The sequence below is a fragment of the Eumetopias jubatus genome, unplaced genomic scaffold (assembly GCF_037043125.1).
Source record: "Eumetopias jubatus isolate StellerSeaLion01/CBP00866 unplaced genomic scaffold, mEumJub1_p1.0 scaffold_9, whole genome shotgun sequence".
Lineage (NCBI taxonomy): Eukaryota > Metazoa > Chordata > Mammalia > Carnivora > Otariidae > Eumetopias > Eumetopias jubatus.
In genome coordinates this window covers 48281464-48307412 of record NW_028274815.1, presented here as the reverse complement: position 1 = coordinate 48307412, position 25949 = coordinate 48281464, and the positions used below count along the sequence as shown (strand labels likewise).

Here is a 25949-nt window from a genome sequence, read left to right as displayed (position 1 = left end):
TTCCCTGTCCCCCTCCCCTCTGGTAACCATCAGTTTGCTCTCCATGGTTATGAGTCTGTTTCTTGGTGTTTCTCTCTCTCTAATCAACCCTTTCTTTCTCTCTCCTTTGTCACTACCATTCTCTGTGAGGAATTCACTACCTTGGACTTGGGGTTCAGCAGTAGCCTTTCAGTATTATATCCACCTCTTCTTATCTCCCTTCCCTCCAAGTTACCTTGCTGCTAGGGCTTCCTAAAACATTACTTTCATAATGCTACTCCTCCCATTATTTACCAAAATAAGTTCCTATCTCTTAATTTAGGATCTGAATCTCTATATAGTCTCTAGCTCCTGAAGTACGATTTCTCCTTATTCACCTTTACAAAAAAGTTTGTCTCCTGTTTAAATCTTCGAGACCCTTCCAATCCTCATTTCAACTCCCCCTCTTCAATGCAGCTTTCCAAACCAAATTACCACCAATATATCATCTCCAACTTCAGAACTCTTGGTACCTATGTTGAATTTCCTCAAACAGACTAAAATTCTTAAAATACTACCTTTACGTTTTTAAATCATTTAAAAATATCAAACTTATCACAGAAGAAGCTAAAAAAAAAAAAAAAGTGCTTCCTTGACAGATGCTTAGTGCTATTCAGGCTTAAAAATAAAGGGGGAACCAAAAATAAAAAAGATGAATGCAAACTATTACCCCAAAACACTAATTATCAATTCCAACTCTATGTATTTTAAAGCTAACCTGATACCAAGGGCATTTAAATAATGAACATGACAGAATTATTTCTTTTATATGTTAAGCTTAAATACCTTAAGAGGATTCCAATCAATCAACTGAACTCGGATTAGGGGATTTAAAAGCTTCGGTATGCACAAACTAATGAAAGCTTCATAATAAGAATCAGGATACTTTTCTCGCCATTGTTGAAATTTCAACAAAATATGCTGGATATCACAAAAATCATCATGTACATCTTCAAAAATCTTCTTATGATCCTGTGAAATGTCACCTGTAAACAAAATGAGTCTCTGTATATAATACATTTTAAGTTTGTGAACTTTGTTTCCTATAAAGTCATGTACAAAGATGTATATAATCAACCGAGCTGAAAACTTTCCTTCGATATTAACATATAAATTAGCTTTTATTAAAAAAAAATCACTTTAATAGCAATATTGACACTAACAAATTCCACCACTTACTGAGTCCCTGCTATGTCAGCATCACAACTACAGCAGGTATCACTACCCTATTTACAGACAAAAAACAAGCAAACAAGCAACATGAGATTCAGGGAGATCAATGGATCTGCCTAAGATCACACAGAATACAGCCCTTCTTCAAACCCATCTATTTGACTGTAAGGCCCACATCCTTTCAAATATACAATATTTTACCTTCTCATATCACTAAAATTTTTAAGTACCCTCTACCAACAATGTGGGGCTCGAACTCACAATCCTGAGATCAAGAGTTGCATGCTCTAGTGACTGAGCCAGCCAGGCACCCCTAAATTTAAGTTTTCAATTAAAAATGATATACAAAGTATGTAGTAGAGAAACAAAATAAAAATGGCCATGGTTCCTTTACAAAAGATGAGGAAGGCTGAGGGAAAAAAACTATAAAGATGCAGAATACCCACAATGTTCCTCCATTTTATCCCATTTTTTCAGAGGAAGAAAAAGGTGTTTTTGTTTTGAGTAAACTCTAATCCCAAAGTGGGGGCTCAAACTCATGACCCCAAGATCAAGAGTCACATGCTTTACTGAGGCAGACAGGTACCCCAAGAAAAGTCTAAAAAGGGGGAAAACTGTGTTCTTTTTTTCCTAAATTTTTCCAATGATTTTATATAGCTTATGTATTTAAGGGGGGGCAAGCACTGTGAAGCATTTCCTACCATTTCAATATTTCAAATTAAGACATATTAGAAACTTGGTAACTGACCTTGGGTTTTTTGGAAGTCAGTCATGTCTGCTGAAGACAGTTCATCATCACTAGATGTCCCTTCCTGATGATCACAATTCCCAGAAAGTGTCCTTGCTTGTCTTCTTCGTGATCTATGTTTTGCAATAAACCGAAAACAAATTAAAAACAAACAGTTCCTGCTGAAAAGAAATGCTTTAAAACAAAAAGTTGGACTCATCAATGCCCAGAATATACACCACAGAATTTTATGCTAATATTTTTGGCATTTCAGCTTGATTAATCTGAATTGGTGGTTCTCCCCCTTTTTCTTACAGAACATTCCCATGGGCTACCCAGACTTTAAAGAGGTGGTAACAATATAATAATGACTGGCTGTAGTTACAAGCAATTCCTGGACCAATAAATGCCATCTTACCCATTCCTTTTGACTGACCTAATACACCACTGTGTCTTTAAACCCTGGGGGTGAGGACTGTTTAACTAAATTTTGGTTTTACATCATTCTCACAAATTAATGTTCAGTTATGGTTAATTATACCATACGGGTTAACTGTATTTAAGTAGTGAAAAATACTTGCTTAATGATGCTTTAAGTCTTCAGTTTATATAGCTACCTTCGAGATTCAATCTCTTCTAAAATCCATTGAGTTTTTTCATCTACAGCCAAGCTTTCATTCGTTGATGTCTCAGCTCTGCCTGTTAATGAATAAAATTGATTTCATTCTTAAAAGAAATAAAGTGGGACACTATTAAACCAAAATTGTATCTTGGGTGTATATACATACAGGTATATATAAATACACTTAATATGCTTAAATTGCATATTTCATCATGCAATGAAATTTCAATGGTAACTCCCTATCACAATATTAATAGGCATTATTGGGCTTGCCAGCCTGATACCTTGGCTGGTGAATACAGTTCAGCACTTGAGAATACTAACAAAATTCTACCAAGTTTCTTTTTCTCATATTCTTTTTCAGTAGTTTTCACCATTTTTTTTTCTGTCCCTGAATTGCTAGAATTGTTTGCATTACCAATATTTTATATTATTTTCTACTTTAGTATGTATAATTTATAAACAACTACAGTCATGTGTTTGAGAGTCACTTTGCTTTAATCATCTATTTAGTTATGATCTCATCTCTTTCACTATTCCCTGGACTGCACTTTAATCAACGAAGGGATCTCTGAAAATACAAAACCAGTGAGAGAACTAAAAGGTAGCATCCAAATCTTATTTGAGATCTCACAGATGATTCTCTCCTGAAACCCACCAAAACATCTTTAACCTCCATAAATAATCTGTGGGAGGGCCATGAAATCTTTATTAAGTTAGATTTCTGACAGAGCCTATAGATTTATGTCAACTCGTCTCAAAACACTCATTATCTGACCATATATCCTGTCTCAAATACTAAATGATTAGAAGTTATAATTTTTATTCTTACTTATGTCTTAGACTGAATTCAGGACATTTTGAAGCCCTAACTCTAAATATTTTGAAGTTTTTAAAAGGGGTGAAAGATCAGTGGGAAGATACCCAAAAAGCATTTTTTATACAGGAATAAAAATATTTTATTCTCTAGCTGATTGTCAGCTTAATGAATAATAAATTATATTGAACATGAAAAACACTAACGTGATAACTGCTGTAAATACGTTGATTCATGTTTTAATTCATCTTGCCTGCGTTTCATTAAGGTCATGGCTTGTTTTAAAAGGAGTGCATGCATGGATGATTCTATTTCTTGGATGCTGATAATCTGAAATACACATATAAGTAACATTTTGCAGGTCATCAATAATGAATTATAAAAAGTAATACGTTCTTATACAAAGGAACATTTTCAATTCTACCACATTTTAATTAAAAAAATATGGTGAGATACAGATGTGGTTGCCAATGTTTGTAATATTGATAAAACCAGAAAATCAACTTACTGTACTAAAACAGCTATAAATATCATAAATAATGAAAGCAAATGGGCTGGAGTCAGGAATATGGGTAAGAATGGATAGATAAGAAATAGGATTCTTTATTTGAGATATGAGGAGAAAATGAGGGGTGCACCTATTTTTCACAAGCCGAGGGGGCAGACTGTAAGAGCACACTTGACGAAACTGATAAATTTGAAAAAATGGAGAATGGAAGAGACCTAACCAGACAGGTAGAAAAGCTGTGAAGCAGAAATGAATGATTATTTAAAATCGGTGTTCTTACATTTCTTGGGCAACAATTCCCCCCACTCCAATCATGTTCCATAATAGCTGCCACGGGTACATCAATGTGTAGGCCAAGAAATTTTAACAATGTCATTCTTCAAGGATCAATGAAGAAAGTTGTATTGCAATAAATACTTCAGAAAGTAACTACCAAGGGACAGTAAAAAGTAGTCAGCTTGAAACAACAGGAGAGAAGAAATCTGACTGGTAACATTTTAAATGTAAATAAAAAGCAACGAAGAAAGTAGAGTGTATTTTTAAAAATGATTCACCCTCTGACCCTCTTCCCTCTCATGCTCTCTCATTCTCTCTCTCAAATAAATAAAATCTTTTAAAAAAAATAAAAATAAAAATGATTCATCTACTTAAAAAGAAAAAAATGTCAACTCAAGACCCTAATGCAAGGACTTAGTATGTATAAAACAGAAACAGAAATTATAAAGGGAAAAAGTGATTCACAGATTTGATTAACATAAAAATTTCAAAACATCAGGATGTCAAAAAAACCACTGCAAATGAAATCAAAAGATGAACCGTAAGTTTATCTACATCAAGTAGGATAAAATATTTAAAAATTTTAAGCAGTAAGAAATTTTCACCATATAAGGAAAAAAAGAAAGGAAAAAGAAAAATCCCCACTATGAACTAAAAAGATAACAGGGCAAAGAAGACAATTCGCAAGAAAAAAGACTACATGTGTTAATAAAACAAAGGGTTGTTTCAGATCAAAATAAATACGTTAAGACGAAATCAGAAAGGAAGACAAACCATGAGAGACTCTTTCTTAACCATAGGGAAAAAACTGAGGGTTGCTGAAGGGGGTGGGGGATGGGGGGTAACTGGCTGATGGACATTAAGGAAGGCACATGATGTAATGAGCACTGGGTATAAGACTGATGAATCACTGAATACCTCTGAAACTAATAATACACTGTATGTTAATTGAATTTAAATTTTAAAAAAGGAAAAAAAATGAGAAAAAAGTTATGTAAAAACAAAAATCATTTTTTAAATGAAATAAGCTAAAAAAAAGTGATACAATCTTTCTGGTGAATAATTAAACAATGTTTCATAAGTCTTAAAGATATTTGGACACTGACTTATCAATTCCCCTTCTAGGAATTTTTTTCTTTTTTTTTCTTTAAAGATTTTATTTATTTGACAGAGCAAGTGCGCGCGCCACAAGCAGGGGGAGCGGCAGGAAGAGGGAGAAGCAGGCTCCCCATAGAGCAGGGAGCCGGATGTGGGGCTTGATCCCAGGACCCCGGGATCATGACCCAAGCCTAAGGCAGTTCCTTAACCAACTGAGCCACCCAGGCGCCCTCTAGGAATTTTTCTTAAACAGATGGAATTTTAACATAAAAATTTATATATAAAACTTTATGCCAAAATAATTGCAAAAAACCTAACTGTCCAACATTAAGCGGGTACTTAATGTTGCAGTATGTCAAAGATGTATAAGAAAACCCTAGAGGAAAGTATTTAGTTGTAGGATTTACTTTTAAGAAATCTCATGGTAAGGGGATTTCTTTATAAAAAAGGAAATACTGTGTTTATAACCACGTTACCTTTTCATTAAGACAGTCAATTAAATTTTCCACATAAATTTTCATGCTTTTATAGAATTTAAAATTTAGAGCTTGATTTGATGAATTCTCTAGGTTCTGGATGGTACTCTTTGAGCTCTTGACATCTTGTATATATTTTTCATATTCCCTCAGGTGTGAGCGGTGAGTATCCTGTAGCAATGTTAATCTATAAATAAACAAAATAAAGAAAAATGAAAACTAAAAACTGCTTTGTTTTTCCAACTTTTATTTCTACTACAGTAAATAGCAGTCTAATGAAATTTTTTCAAAGCTACTTTCAGAGACCACCAAGGAAACTGACAATCCTATAAACCTGGGTTTATGAGACTTGCTGTGCAAAGGAGAGCGCCACAATGAAAAGAGGTCTCAAAGGAAGAGGTGGGAGAGGACACTTACAGGTTTTTAGGTGCTCGAGCTAATCAGAGGGTAATTTTAGAAAGTTAGTAAGTGTGGATTGATCAGAATTGGTGAGTTTCTAGAACAATCCTAGGTCTTATATTTGAAACTCGGGAATCCATCTGGAGTTACTATTAGATCAGTCTGTGGTCTTTCTTGGAATATCTGAATAAGCTGGTATTAAAACCATTTGAGCATGTTATGATTTGGTATAATCTGTGACTCAATGGTTTTATCTGTCATTAGAATTCGATGTTCTTTGAGGCATATTTCATTTCCTGTTTTTGCTGTAGCCCCCATACACTTCTCTACTGATAAGACAGCCTTTGTTCTCAACCCTTGTGAATATCACATATATCAACTGATGTAACATGAAAAAAAGTGTCAAATGTAATTCAATGTTTGCTTATTTTTTAAAATAAGCTCTCTCTCCATACACCTGCCAGTAGAAGAGTAAGAAACCTCTTTCTTTAAAAATATCTGGAAGGTATTTTCCACTAATATTCGACACTGTTAGTACATTAGAGAGAATTATCTACAAATGAAATATCAAATTTGTAGTATGTGGTCTTGAAGTGAACTTTTTTTCAAAAATTCAACTCCTCCAGCTAACCTGCTATACACTGAAAAGTCATTAGTAAGTACTTGCTTAAACCAAATGTCATTAAAGTTTCCCTGGAACACTGACTAATGCATTTGTCTTTCAAAGTTTTTCCTTGCTTTATGTAAAGAATGGAGACAGTTAAGAAATAAGACAATAACGGACAGAAAACATTATGAATAAAATGCTTGAATTGACTGGAATATTATTGGCTATAGCAATAAGCTCATAAATATGTATTACATGAAAAAAGCAAGGTAAGGACCAGGGTATACAGTGGGCTTCATGTTTGTATAAAAAAATGGGACAATACATAAGTATATATGTGCTTGTATAGATATACAGACTACTTCTGGAATGAAACATAAGAAACTGGGAGGAGTGGTTTCCTCTGGGTAAGGTGACTTCCTTTTCTCTGCATATCTTTTTGTATTGTTTGATTTTGTCTTTAGTATTTGGACCATGAAAACATATTTTCTTTTTAAAATAAAAAACCCAGTTAATAAAAAAATAAAATAGGGGCAGCTAAATCAGTTGGGCATCTCTTAATTTTGGCTCATGTCATGATCTCAGGGTCACGGGATCAAACCTTGCATCGGGTTCCATGCTCAGCACAGAGTCTGCTTGGGATTCTCTCTCTCCCTCTGTCCCTCCCCTTGCTCTTGTGCCTTCTAAGAAATAAAATCTTAAAAAAAAATGCACTGAAGTTGAAAATAAAACCTATCCAGATAAAGTGAAATGCTAATCTCTATCAGTGGTCTGCTACCTTTTTCCTGTTCTATAATTCATGCAAGACAACTGTCTTCAACACAATTTCAAAAAAGCCAAAAAACAAAAACCCCCAAGTCCTGAGTTATATGCAATTTTTGATGCAATAAGTATAATTCTAGCTCTTTTCTTCCAATTAAGGAAGGACTATCAGAAGGAGAGTAAATAATAGTGAGGTTATTACAAAAATAGTCTTGAATCAAGGCAATCATCATCATTTAATATCACTACTGAAAAACAATGACCTACAACACAGCTTGGCAAACTTTTCCTATAAAGGTCAAGATAGTCACTATTTTAGGATTTGGAGTTACATGGTTGCTATTGCTACTATTCAATTCTGTGATGTAGCACTAAAACAGCCAAAGACAATACATAAATGCATAAGTATGGCTGTATGCCAATAAAACTTTATTTACAAAATAGGCAGTGGGGTGGTAATTTGCTAACTCCCTATAATATAGTCTAAAACTAAAACTAGTACATCTAAAAATTTTTAAATTTATTTCACTATACAATGCTATAAAATGTTCTTTTCTATGTCAAACCATTTAAATGAGCGACTATGACCAATATATCTTAACTGCAATATGATTACGGAATGAACCTACTTTAAAGCTGATTTATACAAAAGATACAGGGGAAGAAAATTTGGAACCTATTACTATGTATTAGAAAAAAAATTTCCATAAAAAAAAAAGCAACGAAAATGTTCTTTATGAACATCATCATTCCATTGTGTTTGGAAAAGATACTTGGTGTGACTTCAATCTTACATATGTTAAGACTTTTCTGTTACCTCACATTTGATCCTTCTTGAAGAGTATTCCATGTGTGCTTGAAAAGAATGTACATTCTGCTGCTGTTGGGTGGAATGTTCTATGTGTCTGGTTAGGTCCATTTTGTTCAAGATCACGGTTTCCTCATTGATTTTCTGTTTGGATGTTCTATCCATTACAGAAAGCGGAATACTGAAGTCCTGTACTATTATTGTATTGCTATGTCTCTCTTCAGCCGTCTATATTTGCTTTATATAGGTGCTGTAATGTTAGATGCAAATTTGTAATTGTTTAGTTATAATTCCTGATAAACTGATCTCTTCATATACCATAGTGTCATTCTCTGTCTCTTGTAATAGTTCTTAATTGTGCCACTACTGCTCTTTAGTTTACTATTTGCATGGAGTATACTTTTCAATCCTTTCACCTTGTCTATTTGTATCCTTAAATCTTAAATGAGTCTCTTGCAACAGCATGTAGCTGGATCTTAAATTTTTTTATCCGTTTAGCCGCTCTTTTGATTGTACAGTTTAATCTTTTTATATTTAAAGTAATATTAATACAGGACTTGCTATTGCCATTTTGTAAATTGTTTTCTGTCTTGTAGTCATTTTCTGCCTTTTATTCTCTTGCTACCTTAGTGTTTTGTGGATTCTTTATAGGGACATGCCCTCAGTCTTTTCTCATTTTCTTTTGTGTTATCTTCTATAGGTTCTGTGCGTGCGTGCATGTGTGTGTGTGTGTGTACACCATAGGGATTACAAAATACATCTTACAGTTCTAATCTATTCTAAGCTGGTAACAACTTCAATCACATACAAAAAACTGTACTTATTCCTTCATATGTCCTCCATTTTTTTAATTGATGTCACAAATTACATTTTAAAATTTTGTATTCAGGAACAGTATTACAGTTTTTTGTATGTGTTTATCTTTTAAATTCTATACCTGAACTAAAAGTGATTTTCGCATCACCTTACATTAGGGCATGAGTATCTATTTGTCTACATATATATGTTTACCACACAGCTTTATATTTTGTTTTCATATGCTTCATGTTATCGGCTGGCTTCCTTTCAACTTGAAGGACGTTTAATAGCAATTTTTGTAAGGCAGGTTAATGGTAATGAACACCCTCAGCTCTGACTTATCTGAGGTCTTTGTATCTCCTTCACTTTTTGAAGGACACCTTTACCGGTTACAGGTCTCGGCTGGGAGTTTCAGCACCTTGTATATGTGACCCTACTCCCTCCGGCCTATGATGTTTCTGTTGAGAAAGCTAATCATCTTATGAGGCTCCCTAGTATCTGAGGTGCTTTTGTCTCATTGCTTTCAAAATTCTCTTTCTGCCTTTTGAAAGTTTGATTCTGTGTCTCAGTGTGAGCTTCTCTGGGTTCACTCTTCTTGTCCTCTTTTATGCTTGAGAGTGGAAGTCCACTTCCTTCCTCAGATTGGTAAAATTGTGGCCATGGTATCTTCAGATAAGCCCCCTGCCCCACTCTCTTCTCCTACTTGGATTTCCATTAATGTATACGTTGTTCTGCTCGACGTATCCTGTAAGTCCCTTAGGCTTTCTTCACTTTTCTTCATTTTTTCCTTTTTGTTCCTCTGACTTGATAATTTCCAATGACCAGTCTTTGAGGTCACTGCTTCTTTTTTCTGCTTGATATCAAATAGGCTGCTGATCTCCTCTAGTGAAGTTTTCTGTTCACTTACTGTATTGCTGAGCTCCAGAATCTCTGGTTCTTTTTTATAGTTTCTCTTTGTTGATATTTTCACTTTGTTCATGTATTCTTTCCCTGATTTTGTTTAGTTGTGTGTGTTCTCTTGTAGCACTTCCAGCTTCTAGCAGATTATTCTGAATTGTCAAGTAATTCATAGATATGTTTCTTAAAGGTTGGTTCTGGAGATTTATTTTACTCCTTTGGTTAGGCCAGGTTTTCCTGTTTATGTCCCCTGTTATTTTTTGTTGTTGTCTTATGCATTTGAAAATGCACTTAAGGGAAATAGTTTCATACGGGGAAGGAACATCACCAGTCAGCCTGTCTAGAGACCTGGGGGGCAAGGGGAGGTCTCCTCAAATCTTTCATGGAGGATGTATCTTCTCTGGGCTTCTATATGAAATTTCCCTATTAGAGAGGTTGTGTGTTTCTTTTTTAAGGCATTCATAGTCTCTTGCTCCCTCTGGTGTTTGTCTGCAGTATGGCAGGCTTTCTGGCTCTGCAACAACTGAGCTGTCTTTTGCTCTTTGTGGTCCCCAGTCAACCAAGGTATGACAGTTCCCCATTACAGCTCTGAGACAGACGAGGTAGAAGCAGTCCCTCAGGCAGTCCCTCCAAAAGCCAAAACGTTGGAGGTTTGTTCCACTCTTCTTTTTTCCCTCTCAGTGGAGAAGCTGTGAGTTGGGCTTTTTCTCTCTCACAAGCAGTGCAGGCTTGCAAGAGTGGTTGATGCAGATGAAATGAAATGGCTTTGGTGACAGACATTAAGGAGGGCACGTGATGTAACGAGCACTAGGTATTATAGAAGACTGATGAATCACTGACCTCTACCTCTGAGATTAATACATTATATGTTAATTAATTGAATTTAAATTAAAAAAAGAAATGGATTCTTACCCATTTCAGTGTGGCTATTCTTGGCTTTGAGCTAACTGGTTTCTGGAATTCTCAAAAAGGCTTTTTATACTGTATATTAAATTGGTATCTCTAAGGGGAAATGAGGTTTGGGGCTTCCTACTATGTCATCTTCCTGACATCACTCCCAACTTATTTTTGTACTTTTGTACTTAATTTAAGTACTTAAATTTGTACTTAAGAAGAACACAGTGCTTTTTTTCACTATTAAATGTCTAGGACAAATGTATTTTAAAATCAGTATTTACTTACCTAGTATTTAATTGCTTCTTTATAATTTCTAAATTTACTGGTGGTAATGAAATCAAAGTATCAAACTTCTTTACTGTTTGAGGTTCACTGCTGTAGGAAAGATCTAGGTCTGGTCCCTAAAAATATGAAAATTTGTACTGTTTTAAAAGACTCATTAATCTTATAAAGATTAATAGCATGAAAGCAGACTGGGTATTCCAATGTCTCAACCAGCTCAAAATTCCGTGCCTTTGACGTTTTTTATAGTTACAATAAAATGTTTTTATAATTCTTAGTTTTAAGATATAGAACTTTAGGGGCACCTGGGTGGCTCAGTTGGTTAAGCGTCCGACTCTTGATTTCAGCACAGGTCATGAGATTGAGCTCTGCGTTGGGCCGCAGGGCTCAGGGCAGTGTCTGCTTAAGATTCTCTCCCTCTGCCCCGCTGCCCCCCACATCCCGCTCACACTCTCAAAAATAAAAAAACAACAAAATAAAAAATATATATAACTTTTGCATGCAAGAGGCAAATTACAAAATCTTACTTTTCACAAAAGCTTGCTTCTCAGTGTTTTTAAAGCTAGTTTTGTTTATGATCTAATGTACTCTCAGAAGATTATGTTTTCCATGATGGGAGTATCCACCTAACTCCTCTAGTCAAAGAAAAGTAAATGGAAGTCTTCTGGAGGGTTTCTGGGTAAAGCTTTTAGTTTTGTTTAAGCTACTGTTGTTATTTGGGTTATCTATTACTAGTCGAGGACCATGTTCTAGTTAGTACACCTTATAACATTTCGTATTACTATCCTCTGACTAATCATAGCTTATCACCATCATACTTAGCATGTTGAAAGGGTTCTAAGAACGTGTTTTAGATAAGGATATGCAAAGTGGACCAGATAATAAGCCAAATCACTGGCTTAACTACCCTTGTATTTACCACAAGGCATCATTTCTCATGCTAATTCTTAACCAATCCTCTCATCCGGCTCTAATCACTCCTGCAAATCCTCAAATTAGTTAGATTATTTCACATCTTATGTCTTTACATCCTGATATATTGTCTCAAATCCCTTACATTATAAACCTCTTTCAAAGACCCATCTAAATATGATCAACTTTTGTAGAGGCTCTTCCAAATCTCCCTATCACCTATAAAACTGACCACTCACTTGCTCCTATGTGCTATCTCAGGACCCGGTATAGGTTCTGTCAAAGAATCTGTAAGATTTCACTACAATTACTTTGTTTAGCTCTCTCTTCCATATAAAGATTGTACATTCTAGTGTCTATCATTATTAAGTGGTGTAGGGGCTGAATGGCGACTCCAGAAAGTAAGTCGATGTCCTAATCTCCCAAACCTGTGAATATTACCTGACATGGCCAAAGATGTGATTAAGCATTTGGAGAGATGGAGCTTATCCTGGTTTATCCAGATAAGTCCTAAATGCAATACACATATCCTCATAAGAGAGGAAGAGGGAGTTCTGGGGCACAAAAAAGGTATGTGAATATGGAGAAGAGAGAGAGGTGGCTACATCCCAACAGCTACCACAAGCTGGAAGAGTCAAGAACAGATTATCCTCTAGAGCTTTTGGAAGGAGTGCAGACTTACTAACACCTGGATTTTGGACTTCTGACCTCCAGAAATGTGAGAAAATAAATTTTTTTTGAAGATTTTATTTATTTATTTGAGAGAGAGAGAGAGAGAGAGAGAGACAGCAAGAATGGGAACACAAGCAGGGGGAGTGGAAGAGGGAGAAGCAGGCTTCCCACTGAGCAGGAAGCCCCACGTGGGGCTTGATCCCAGGACCCCGGGATCGTGACCTGAGCCGAAGGCAGATGCTTAACGACTGAGCCACCCAGGCGCCCCTAAATTTCTGTTGTTTTAAGCCACAAAGTTTGTGGTTGTTACAGTAGTCACACGAAACTAACACAGTAGCATGTGGTAGATCTTCAATAAAGGAACCTGTAAATATACTCACAGTTAGTAATAAAAAATGCAAATCAAATAGCTTGAGATTCCATTTTTTGGTGCAACTAATCTTGCATCTAAGCTGGCAAGACTGTAATGAAACATTCCCATAATATCAGCGGCATTACAGATTGTTCTAAATTTTCTTTAGAAAGCAATAGGGAAAAGTGTAGTAAATGCCATAAAAATGTTCATGTCCTTTATTGGTAACACCACGCTTGGCCACTATCCTAAGATAACATACATCTGAACAAAAGGAAGAAAAGAAAAAAAGGCAAGCAAATATTTACCAATTCTTACTATTTCTTTTAAAGTTTTAAGTAATCTCCACACCCAACGTGGGGCTCAAACTCACAGCCTTGAGATCAAGAGTCATATGCTCTACTGACTGTCCCAGCCAGGTGCCCCTTCTATTTTTTATTAATAGAAAAAAAGGGGCGCCTGGGTGGCTCAGTCGTTAAGTGTCTGCCTTCAGCTCAGGTCACGATCCCAGGGTCCTGGGATCAAGCCCCACATCGGGATCCCTGCTCAGCAGGAAGCCTGCTTCTCCCTCTCCCACTCCCCCTGCTTGTGTTCCCTCTCTCGCTGTCTGTCAAATAAATAAATAAAATCTTTAAAAAAAATAATCGAAAAAAAGATTCAGACTGTTAATAATTTAAAATGTTTGCCAAAAGGAAGAATGGCTAAGAAATTATGATTCACTGACTCTAATAAATATTATGCAATTTAAAAAATTAGTTATTATGATAACTATGTATAGAAATAAGGGAAAATATTTATAACATGTCAAGCAAAAAACCCAGAATTTGAAACTGTATGCATACTGTAGTTCCCAAACTATGTGCCAAGGCATCCCCATGAAATCAAAGGGGTGCTATGAAATATTTTAAATATACATTTTAAATACAGATATTTAAAATATTTTAGGAGAATACATATTCATCATTTGTTGGACTACTAGTTTTTACTAGTTCACAGTTGCAACATTAGATTGTGCTACAGTCCTCTGATAAAGTCTTATTAGTGAAGGTGGGTTCTTGGTGGACATAATGAAAAGGAAGTAGTGACTGAAAATCAACTTGGAAAGGAGGTGAGAATGACAGTGAACAATATGATTCCAAGGTCTGAGATGTCATGCAGTGCCCAAGAGGTGCATCCTATTAATAAGTAATTGTGGTTATTTAAAAATGCAATTAATAGATTTTTTTCTTAATTTATCTATGTGTTTTCCAAAAGCTACTAAGTTATTAGGACATAAACATTATTAAATTCTTTGACCCTAACTACTTCATAAATAGAATTGTTTGGTACTTCTTTTGGCCTGGGGGAACCAAGATAAAGTTACTGACACTGAGGGCTCCATGAATGGGAAGTCTGGGAACTTCTAATATATACTATGACTCCAGTTAAAAAAAATACTTAAAAAGGAATAATTATGCAAACTTGAGCAGTCAGAGTAAGGACTGTGACATGTTTTTTCTCAAAGTATTTTTTTCATGCTGTTTAGCTATACTGACTTTACTAAAAAGAGGAAGGGGGTCCTACATCTATTATTTTTACATCATAAAAATAGCCCTTTAAACCATTTCTCTGGTCAGAGATTTTAAATGTTGTTACAACCAAAGGCTTACCTTTACTTAGCTTTTTAGTTTTAATAACGTAGAGATCTGAATACTTTTCTTACCTAAAAGAGCATATAATCTTTCAAAGCATTCTTGTTAAACAGATTAAAAAAAAATAAAACCTTTATATTTGAATATTATATAATTTATAAGTGCTTTGATTTAAATTATGATTTTGAGCCTATAGCCAGCTACTCATGTAGTTAACATTACCTTCCCATTTTACTGATGAGGAGAGAACAGATTTAGAAAATGAAATAATGTGGGGTGCCTGGGTGGCACAGTCAGATGAATGTCTGACTCCTGGTTTCATCTCAGGGTCGGGAGATCAAGCCCTATATCGGCCTCTATGCTCAGCCTGGAGTCTGCTTGAGAGTCTCTCCCTCTCCCTTTCCAACCATCCCCCAGCCCCTGCTCAGGCATGTGTGTGCTCTAAAATAAATAAATCTTAAAAAAAAAAAAAAAAAAGAAATAATTTGCTCAAAGTTGCACAAATATTTATTGAGCACTCATAGTATTAGGCACGGAGGGATAAACACTGAATAGTTAGTAATTCTTGACCTCATGGAGCATATATTTTAGTGGTACAGCCAGAACCCAAATCCAGGACTTTTGACCTCAAGAACAGTATTTTTTAATTAGTTTTGTTTTAAATCTATTTATTTGTTTAAACTTTACATTGACACACCTATGTCACAGTTACTATAAAATTAAAGGTAAAATATGGTCCCCTCAAGTGGCCTGTAAAATGTGGAAGGTGTTTAAAAGGAAAAGAACATAATAGAAGGTATAGTATGTTGAACAGTGGCCTCACAAAAGATATGTCTATGTCCTAACCCCCAGAACCTGTGAATATGACCTTATTTGGAAAAAGGGTCTTTGTGGTTTTAATTAAGTGAACTATCGCGAGATGAGAAATCTTGGATTATTCAGGTGGGCCCTAAGCCCATTGAGAAGTATTCTTATAAAATAAGACTAGAGGCACAGAGAAGGCCATATAAAGGAGAGAGAGAGAGGGGTTATGCAGTCACAAAGCAAGGAACACCTGGGGTGACCAGAATTTGGAAGGCAAGAAAAGATTCTCCCTTAGGGCTTTCAAAGGGAACACAGCCCTGCTAACACCCTGCTTTTGGACTTCTAGCCTCCACACCTGGGAGAGAATAATGTGTCTTGTTTTAAGCCATCAAGTTTGTGATAATTTGTTATAGCAGCCACAGAAAATTAATACAAATGGTATAAAAAAATTACTACCTCTGTGATTTTAACTGCTTTCCTCATTTGCTGCTGTTCCCAAATATCTTGATTTTCATCTTCCTGACTTTCTTCACTTGTTTCTTCATTTCTGGGTGCTAGGAATAAAAAAAAAAAAATTCATGAATAGTCCATATTTTTCCATTCTAGTAGCATCAGCTAACATTTTTAGGGGGTTTATAACTTGCTGGCTTAGCAGCTTTACATGTGTTAACTTATTCTTCACAATAATTCTAGGAAGAAAGCACTATTATCACTTTTTTTTTATAATGAGGAAACTCCTATCAGGAAGTTAAATAATTTGTCTGAGGAATGTGCTGAAGCCGAGTCTTGAATCTGGGAATCTGTACTCATCACCAAACTGTCCCACTGAAAACACTACAGTTTCACACATGGGAAAAAAAAAAACTTGGAAAAAATGAAACATTTGGTATTCCTTATCAGAGATTATTAATTCCACCTTAGAATCTAAATACTGAGGGGCACCTGGGTGGCTTGTCTGCCTTTGGCTCACATCATGATCCCAGGGTCCTGGGATCGAGCCCCGCATCGGGCTCCCTGCTCAGTGGGAAGCCTGCTTCTCCCTCTTCCACTCCCCCTGCTTGTGTTCCCTCTCTTGCTGTGTCTCTCTGTCAAATAAATAAATAAAATCTTAAAAAAAAAAAATCTAAATACTGAAAAATAATTTCTGGGTTATAAGGAAACCAAAAGTCTCATTCTGAAAAATTATTATTTGAAGTAACAAAAGTTTTGGTAAAACATATTGTTTATAAATGTGAAATGTAAAAATAGTCCTTTGAGACCTAAGGATTATCAGTAGAGGAAATATTTTATTAGAGCAGGGGAGATTTTAATAAATGACAGCTAAAATTCCTGTAGATGCTTCCATGTTAAAAAAAATCTTTATAAAGGTGAGAATGAAAATTTTCAATATCAAAAATAAGATTCTGTACAATTTTTTTTAACCTGTCAAAAAAGATCAAGTGGAGGTCAGATAACAGTAAATGTTATTACAATTTGATAGTAATATTTTAATAGACATGTCTTTCAGAGACTATGATGTCATTGACCAAATTGGTATTAAATAAAAACCAACTTCTAACACTTTTAAAGTATGAGACACTACATTATGTTTTTATGGAGATTTTAACATATTATATTCAAGTGAAAAATCCCTTAATATTAATATATTGTAAATAAATTAAGTATGTACTTGTTTCTTCAGCCATTCTTTGTTTAAGGGTTTGAGGCTTTGGGGTAAATGGTATTCTCTTTTCATGGTCGTCAGGCTCACTCTCAGAATCTTCATCACTGTTTTTCTTCATCCCAGGGATGGCAGAGGTATGTTTTACATCCAAAGAGATATAGTCATCTTGGGCCCTGGCCAATTCACGTTTTCTGCGGGCTGCCTGAATAAAAGCTGCATCAGGGATATTTACTGAAAGAAACAAAGAGGAAGACAATGAAAAACAAACACCAACAGAAATACATATCCTCATTATTTAAATAAAATAAAAAAGCAGTGTCTTTCCAATCTTTTTCCTATTCTGATACAAATGTAACTGCACAGCTCAAAATCTACATCATAAGAAAATTACTTTTGTAGAGATTAAATATAAATTAGAAAATGAACCTAATCTAGAAGTATCAGAAAATATACTGATATCACTTCAATTTATCTTTTAGCTCTCTTATTCATCAGCTGTTGTTGCTGGCTTTTAGTTGAGGACTATTTCTCATTTCTAGAAGCTCTGAGATTGTGAGGTTTGGGATGTCGAGACTGCTGAGCATGGAGTTGCTTTAGTCAGTCAGAACTGTAGAGGTTAGAATGATGGGGGATAGGCCAGTCTGACTCACAAAGAGGGAGAGGATGCCCCTCCCCTTAGGGCACCCAGGCATATAGGGAGCGAGAAAGAGACTAAAACCAGCACACAACTAAGTCAGCCTCCAAGGTCCTGTGGTGATTTCCACATGAATAAATATAAGAAGTTAAAAAGTGTAAAGAAAATAATCAGGTTCATTAACTAGGTGAAAAATATTTAAGTGACATCTTTTAGTACAGGCTTTAGTTTTTCTTTATAGAGTATAAACCATATTAATGGGTACTCTTCTAATTCAAAACAAGTTTCTTCATGCATGATCTAAGCTGAAACTGATCTTTACTTTCTGGAAAAAAAATAGTTTCTTAAGCAAAATACCAAGGTAAACAAAATGGTAAAAGAAATTTTCACTATTTCAAGCACTTCAAAATGTTAGTTAGGGATGTTAAGTTATCAAAGCTCAAGTAAAAGGTTCTAAACTTAACCATAAACTGTTCCAAATTCTTTGAGAAATAAAAAGATGTCCTATGCCTGGAGATGTGGAAATGTTCCAACTTTTGAAACAGAAAAAAAATATAGAAATTATGGACCAATATGCTTGACATTGGTGCTAAGGAAAACAAGTGCTTGAATTATGAAACAGTAACAGGTGATCAGTAAAAACCAACATATGTTCACTAAGAACAAGGAATATCAGGGGTGTCTGGATGGCTCAACAGGCTAAATGGCCAACTCTTGGTTTCGGCTCAGGTCGTGATCTCAGGGTCATGATATTGAGCCTGCATTGGGCTCTGTGCTCAGCACAGTCTGCCTGAGATTCTCTCCTTTTCCCTCTCCCTCTCCCCACACCAGTGTGTGCTCTCAAATAAATAAATAACATCTTAAAAAAAACCAAACAAGGAATATCAAATCAAGTGACTTACTTTTTATAGACCAGTACTAATATATAGATTAGTATCAGGGAAATAATACAGGTCAGATGTTTCTTCATCCTCCCAAAGAATTTAACAGTTGCATGTTTTCCTTGTGGATAATGTTAAAATGTGTGTGTGTGGAGGGGGGACATCACATATTGCACAGGATTCTTAACTGGTTGAATAATTACTCCAAAAAAAATGTTGATTATGAAGCATTGTAAGGATCTGCTAAGGGCTCTGTGGTTCCTCTTGCCTGGTTTAATGATCTTAATGTGATGTGAACGAAGATAAAAAGACATGTCCTTAAAGCTGGGAGGGGCATGTCTAAATATAACTTAAAGCAGAATTAAGACTCAAAACCTTCACAGCAGGTTACGCTAGCATTTCTTTCTTTTTTTTTTTTTAATTTTATTTATTTATTTGACAGAGACACAGCGAGATGAAACACAAGCAGGGGGAGTGGTGGAGGGAGAAGCAGGCTTCCCGCTGAGCAGGGAGCCCGATGTGGGGCTCGATCCCAGGACCCCGGGATCATGACCTGAGCCGAAGGCAGACGCTTAACGACGGAGCCACCAGGCGCCCCAACACTAACATTTCTTGACGCTTGTTGCACATCAGAGTCACCTGGGAAACTTGATAATCTATTGGTACCTAAGCCCCCCATCCGAGATTCAGATTCAGTTGATCTGAGGTGGAGCTGAGCAGCACTATGTTTTTATAGACCTCTAGGAAATTTTAATGTAAAATGATGATGTACTTAGGTTCAAATACTCAAGTGTATGAATACAAAAGCAGAAATGTAGGAAGTGTAAGTGATTCATCTGCAAATGACCTGATGGGGTTTAACAAATCACAGGCAACAGACTCACTGGCAAAGTACTAGTGCTACATAAAGCTACCAATAAAGAAAAAGGTTCAAGACAAGAGTTACTATCCTGTCCTGTCTACACCCAGCATTTAGCTCTCAGAGACACTGGCCAAACGTGGAATGAATAACGTTAGCATACTGCTTGATAATATAAACACGCAGATCTATAAGCTAAATAATTTTCACATACATCATCTTATCTAAGGAGTACAGGTTAACATCATGCCCTGTGTGTAACATGCTGCATCTGCAACATCTCAAGGCAGATATTCCACTACTGGATCATTCTAACAGTTCCACTGTTTGAACAAAAAACAAATGCACTCCCTCATCCACAAACCAATCCCCAAACTTCTCACATTCCTTCATCTTTTCTTCTCCAGAAGAAAGAAAAACAGGACAAATTTTCAACTTTCAGTGTTTCTGAAATGAGCTTTGGGGAGGGACAATTCTTCACTGTGCTGAACTGCCCTGTACTCTGAGACACATGTCATTTCTTGCCTCCAAGGCACTACATGCCAGCAATACCTCTGTCACGACAATAATTAAAAACTATCCCACGCACTGGCAAACAATGTCTTCTCTCCTTAGATGTGCAAGGCTGCCAACACTTTACAACTACTGGCTTATCCTGTCTAATCCACCATTTTCTAAAGCAGCACTGTACAATACAGTGACCACAAGCCATATGTGACCATTTAAATTCAGCCAAATTAAAAATCCAGTTCCTTAGCTGCACTAGCCAGCCACATTTCAAGAGCTCTACAGCCACATGTGGCTATGGACTAATATACTGGACAATGAAGATATAAAACTTTTATATCATCGCAGAAAGTTCTATCGGACAGCACCATTATCTCCAGTCTAGACAAGGCAATCACTCATCTACCAGGCTTCAATTCTTAATACTGGTTTCATCATTAAGTATTTCTGTACCTCGTGAACTTGTATCAGAAAAAAATTACAAGAGCTACTGGTTCTTGTTATTTAATAAGTTAATGAAGCACTTTCACTATATTACAAGTCTTTTTTTTTTTTTAAGATTTTATTTGAGAGAGAGAGATATCATGGGAAGGGGGGGAAGGGCAGAGGGAGAAGCAGACTCCCCGCTGAGCAGGGAGCCTGATGCGGGACTTGATCCCAGGACCCCGGGATCATGACCTGAGCCCAAGGCAGACGCATGACTGACTGAGCCACCTAGGTGGCCTATTTCCAGTCTTTTAAAAATGTATTTAAACAATTACATTTCAAGTTAATTTGTTTCTTTTATAAAGCTACATATTTTTATTTTCTCAGAAGGGGTCTCAGACTTCATGGGACTGACAAGTTCAAAGCACAAAACAAGTTACAAACCCCCGAGCTTGAGTAACAGGCCAGAGAAATACTTTCAGCTTTCAGAAATTAGCGGTCACAACCTCTAAACTCTGTTACTGTAATGCAAAAGCAGCCACAGACAATATATAATTGAATGAGAGTGGCTGTGTTTTAATAAAGATTTATCTGCAAAAGCATGTGATGGGTCACATTTGGCTCACAAGTGGTAATTTGCCAACCACTGAACTGGTTTATCTTTCCAAAACACAAAAATAGTCATGCCATTTATTTGCATAAAATTCTCCCAAACTCTATATTGTCTGACTCCAATTTGTCTGTTTTTGTTGTTCCTCCTTCTTAAACTCCAACCAAGTATTTTCATTTCAACAACTATTTTTAGTTCTCTGCATATGCTATGTTAACTTCCCTAGAGTTTTACATTTGCTATATCCTATACTAGAATCATCCTTGGTAACAAATTCTTACCATCCTTCAGATACTGGCATGAATCACTCAGTATAGCACAGTGCTTAAGAACAAAGGTTCTGAAGCAGACTGCCTGGGTCTGAATCCTAGCTCTGCCTCTTATAAGCTGTCTGACCTTGCACGTGGCATGTAATGGAAAACAGCAGTTAATTTTGGCACTTTGACAATCATTGGTAATGACTTACTTGCTCCATACTTCACTAGAGCTGTGTTATCAATAATAAGAATCACTGGTATAGAAAATACTGATACTAGAAATAAAGTTAATCAAAATTACAAAATTTACTAACCTATTGATGAAAATTCTTCTTCCAAAGAGCTAGAGCTGTTGGATGATGAACTCTGATCATCCTTACTTTCTGAGGAATGAGGTGCTTCACCCTCTTCATCTGTTGAAAGATCAACCACTCTGGATTCTAACAGGACATTTTTTGAATACAACAAGAAAGAGTCAAGATAGTGGAATTAATAACTGAAATTCTACACAACACATAGCATTATACATGTACAGTGTTTTAATTTTTCTCCATGTATTTAAAGTATATATACAGATCTTTCTCCGTTTCCCTTCTTTCTGAAACCAATGGATGATCTAATAAGTGTATAGATCTACTTATCTAATAAAATATTCTCTTAAAAGATGCAATGAGAAAAGGGAAGGGAACAGTAGAGAAAAAAAGCATCAAAAAGTGAAGGAAAATTTAACACAAAAAAGAAAAATAGTGGTAGTGAATAAGTTCAAGATGAAAAAAACAACTGAATGTACACTTACTATATGCTACATTTAAATCTGTTTTACAAGGTCTATTTCACACAATTACAGAATTTCACAATTCTATAAAGTAAGTGCTATTATTGATGGGGACATTAGGGATTGGAGAGGCTAAATAACATGTCCAGTGTCACAAAGTTACTAAGTGGAGAAGCAGGGCTTTCAATCTAATTTTATTCACCTCTGAAATTTAGACTATGCCATATGTCAATGGCTGGTGGCAAGTAGTACTGTAATGAGCACTGTGGTCTCCATTAAATAACGGATCTCTTTGTTTCCACTACGTGATTTTGGGAAGGAAAATCTGTCCATAATCTATTAAGCAAAGATAACATTAAGAGATAACACCCATAATGGTGTTAAGGGTGTTGTGAGAATTGAATGAACAAAATGTGAAAGAATTCATGGTATTATTGACAAGAAAGGGCTGGCTAGTTTATAATTATTTTGTATTTTTTATGAACAACTTTAAAACTTAAGATTACATAAATAGTACTCTTTACCTTAAAAATGTCCCTTAATAGACCTATAAAGAATTTAAAAAATCTGAAGATCAAAACTTAGAACACAAAGTAATATAACTATAAATTATATCTTTCTTTGCTACTAGTTATGACAATTCCTACTTGCTGTCAAAGTGGATTAACACCAGAGCAGTGGTTCTCAAGAGCATCTGCCATCAACCCCCGGAAATCCCTAGGACCCTTTCATAGGGTATGTGAGTTCAAAACTACTTTCATCACAGTATTATGTTATTTGCCCTTTTCAGTCTGTTGCTATTTACATAATGAAGCAAAAGCAGTGGTGGGTAAAACCCCTGGCTTCTTCGTATGAATCAAGACAGTGACAGCCATTGTATTCATCACCATGCATTGCCAGGAAAAAAACAAAAAACAAAAAAGTTGTACTTACCATCCTTAATGAAGCAATAAAAAGTTATTAACTTTATTAAATCTTGACCTTTGAGTACACATCTTTTAAATATTCTGTGGGACAAAATGGAAGTGTGTATAAAGCACTTCTGGGGGATACTGAAACACAATGGTTGCCTCACTGAAAAGCATTTATACGATGAGTTACAAGTGGAACTACCCACTGTCTTCAAGGAGCAACACTGTTTTACTTGAAAGAATGACTGACAAACTCTAGTTATTCCTACATGTATAGCTGACAAATTTTCTCAAAAATGAACAAAGATGTGCCTATCACTTCAAGAATTTTGGAAAACTTAACATCCTGCTCTGTGAACTTAGTATCTTTCAGTCACTTAACGACTGATGATTATCAGAAGTAACGCAGTGACATTAACAGATTTTTTTTTTTTGGATATTATATAATAAAATGTACCAACATTTGCAAACTCAGTGAACCAATACTTTCCAATAGTCAATGCATGATGTTACCAATCATGCATGGGTAAAAGATTCATTGAGGTGCAAACAGACCAATGGATTTTAATGTAATGGAGTATAAAAAAACTAACAGGTATGGTTTCAGCTGCCATGTTGCAAACTACCTTTAAGAAGCTACTATTTGTTGATCTTTGTTGTAATATCAAAGCAGAACACACTCAATTATCTAAAAAGGCTATTAGGTATTCCTATTACACCACATACATCCCTGTGGTTTTCTTTTCATATTTCATATGAAACAATGTATCACAAGAGACTGAATGTGGAAGCTGCTTTGAGAAGTTAGCTGTCTTCCATGAAGCCAGACATTAAAGACATTTGCAAATTGAAAACAATGTCACTCTATTTTCTGGAAAAGTTCCCCCCCCCACAAAAATGTTGCTTATCCTTACGTGTAATGATTTAATTTAGAAAAAAGTGAATAAAAGTTTATCTTAATTTCTAACACGGTAAATATCAATAGATATAATACACAGAAACAAAAGCTCTCTGGGATACCATTATAAAGGGGATACTAAGACCAAAAAGTTTTGAGAACCACTGTTTTAGAATGCAAGCAAAAAGGCAATTCCTGGGGGCGCCTGGGTGGCTGAGTTGGTTAAGTGGCTGCCTTAGGCTCAGGTCATGATTTCAGGGTCCTGGGATAGAGTCCGCACGGGGCTCCCTGCTGCGGGGGGGGGCTGCTTCTCCCTCTGCCCCCCCCCCCCCGTGCTCTGTAATAAAATCTTAAAAAAAAAAAAGGCAACTCCTGGCCTCACTTCTCCCTATTAAGGTTTGACCAGGTGACTTCCATAGAGTAGAAAAACATAAGTCTTCAAAGCTTTAGACAAACAGAAGGTCATAATTAAGAAACCACCAAAATCACTTGTACTAAAAATAGTGGTGTAGAAAAAAAATTTTTTTACCTGAATACTAACCGAAAACTGCATTTTTATTAAGCTCCAATTCAAACTAGAACACGTTTTATGTAAACAAGCTTAGGCTCCTTAAATTCTGTAAAAACGAAAGGGTACTTCAAAACTATTACATTGTACTTAACGCCATTATTGGTACCGTCTACAGCGTCGTCAACCCATTGTGTTACTTAGGGACATAGTGGATTATTCTCATCTCCGTTCTTGCAAATAACTGATGAAAAACAAAACAAGCAAAAGAAAACGTCCCATGTGTCTGTCACCTAGATTCTTCTAGTGTATTATCCTGGTTAAGTGTTTTCTAGAAAAATAACTGGGGCTGTTTCCAAAAGTACATAAAACTTTCCCCTACCTAAAAGTATCAGATTTTTTTTTTTAAACTTCTGTGACGATTCAGATTCTTCACAAATGGCAAGTACTGCACTAAAGCTACAACTCGTGAGAGTTCACCTGATGGTGCAAGCACAGACGAGTCACAAACCATACAGGATTCTTTCTGGTCTTCCCCCCTCACCCCCCACCGCGGACTTGCGGGCTGCGGGCGAGTGCTCGAAGTGGGCTGTCTTGTTTATTGTCGCCGCGACTGCTCTCGGTCAGCAGCGGGTCACAGGAACCTCCGGAGAAGCCCGGGGGCCTCTTCCCCCCACCCCACCTCGCTTCACCTCCGGCGGACCCCGCCCTGCCTCACCTGGGACGCCCGCGCCGCCTTCAGCGCGCGGAGCCGCTCCCGCGACGCGCCGGGAACTTGCCCACACCCGGCCCCGGCCCCGAACACGCCGGGCCGTCACCTCCACGCGTCCCCCTCCAGAAGGCGGCCCTTCCTCCGTAAGGCCCGGGGCCGCCTGCTCCTCCGGCGCCCCGGGTTCAGAAGACGGCTCTTCGGCGCCGTCGCTGTCACTAGAGTGGGCTCGGCGCTGCCGGAAAGTCCTCTTCGGCCTGTAAGCCATGGCCGAGGCCCTGCCGCCTCGCGCACGTCCTCTTCCGGCCCACGCCAGACGAGTCTCCGGCGTCCACCCCGGGGCGCGTTCCCGCCTATACGGTCTTAAGACCGTCTGCGCGCGCCCGGTCCGCGCGCCGTCCGCGCCCCCTTCGCCCTGCGCATGCGTGCTCTGTCCCTTTCGATCTGGTCTATGGAGTTGTGTTTCAGGGCTGGGGCTTGGAGTTGCTAAGCGTTCTCTTTCCGAGGCCAGGTTGTGCTGGTGGCGATTCGTTGTGGAGAGAGTCCGGCAGACTCCTGGAGCTGAGTGCCACGGAGAGCATCACTCACAGGTTCTTGTGCAAACCCTATCTAGGAATCAGGCACTATACCTACATCCTAGACTGGAACCCGATCTGCTGTCTTCTACCTTCTGAAGAGAGTAAAATTCTCTCCAACCAAGAATTAAACAAAAAATGAGAAGAGTGTGTGTGTTTGGGGAGATTGCTTCTGAAAGCTAAAGAGTAAAATCTACACA

General features: G+C 36.8%; 1 protein-coding gene across 1 annotated transcript in view; it reads right to left on the bottom strand.

Annotated features, from left to right (window-relative positions):
- The window catches only part of GCFC2 (GC-rich sequence DNA-binding factor 2), a 47661-nt gene extending 22150 nt beyond the window's left edge, over nt 1-25511 (bottom strand). The window contains exons 1-10 of the mRNA XM_028116314.2: nt 25184-25511; nt 21688-21813; nt 17206-17430; nt 15993-16090; nt 11169-11284; nt 5716-5902; nt 3564-3687; nt 2536-2617; nt 1940-2052; nt 805-1004 (exon numbers count right to left, since the gene is read on the bottom strand). Coding sequence (XP_027972115.1) covers nt 805-1004; nt 1940-2052; nt 2536-2617; nt 3564-3687; nt 5716-5902; nt 11169-11284; nt 15993-16090; nt 17206-17430; nt 21688-21813; nt 25184-25442 — 1530 coding nt within the window. The 5' untranslated portion in view covers nt 25443-25511. The remainder of the gene's footprint in view (nt 1-804; nt 1005-1939; nt 2053-2535; nt 2618-3563; nt 3688-5715; nt 5903-11168; nt 11285-15992; nt 16091-17205; nt 17431-21687; nt 21814-25183) is intronic.
- Nucleotides 25512-25949: the final 438 nt, after the last annotated feature.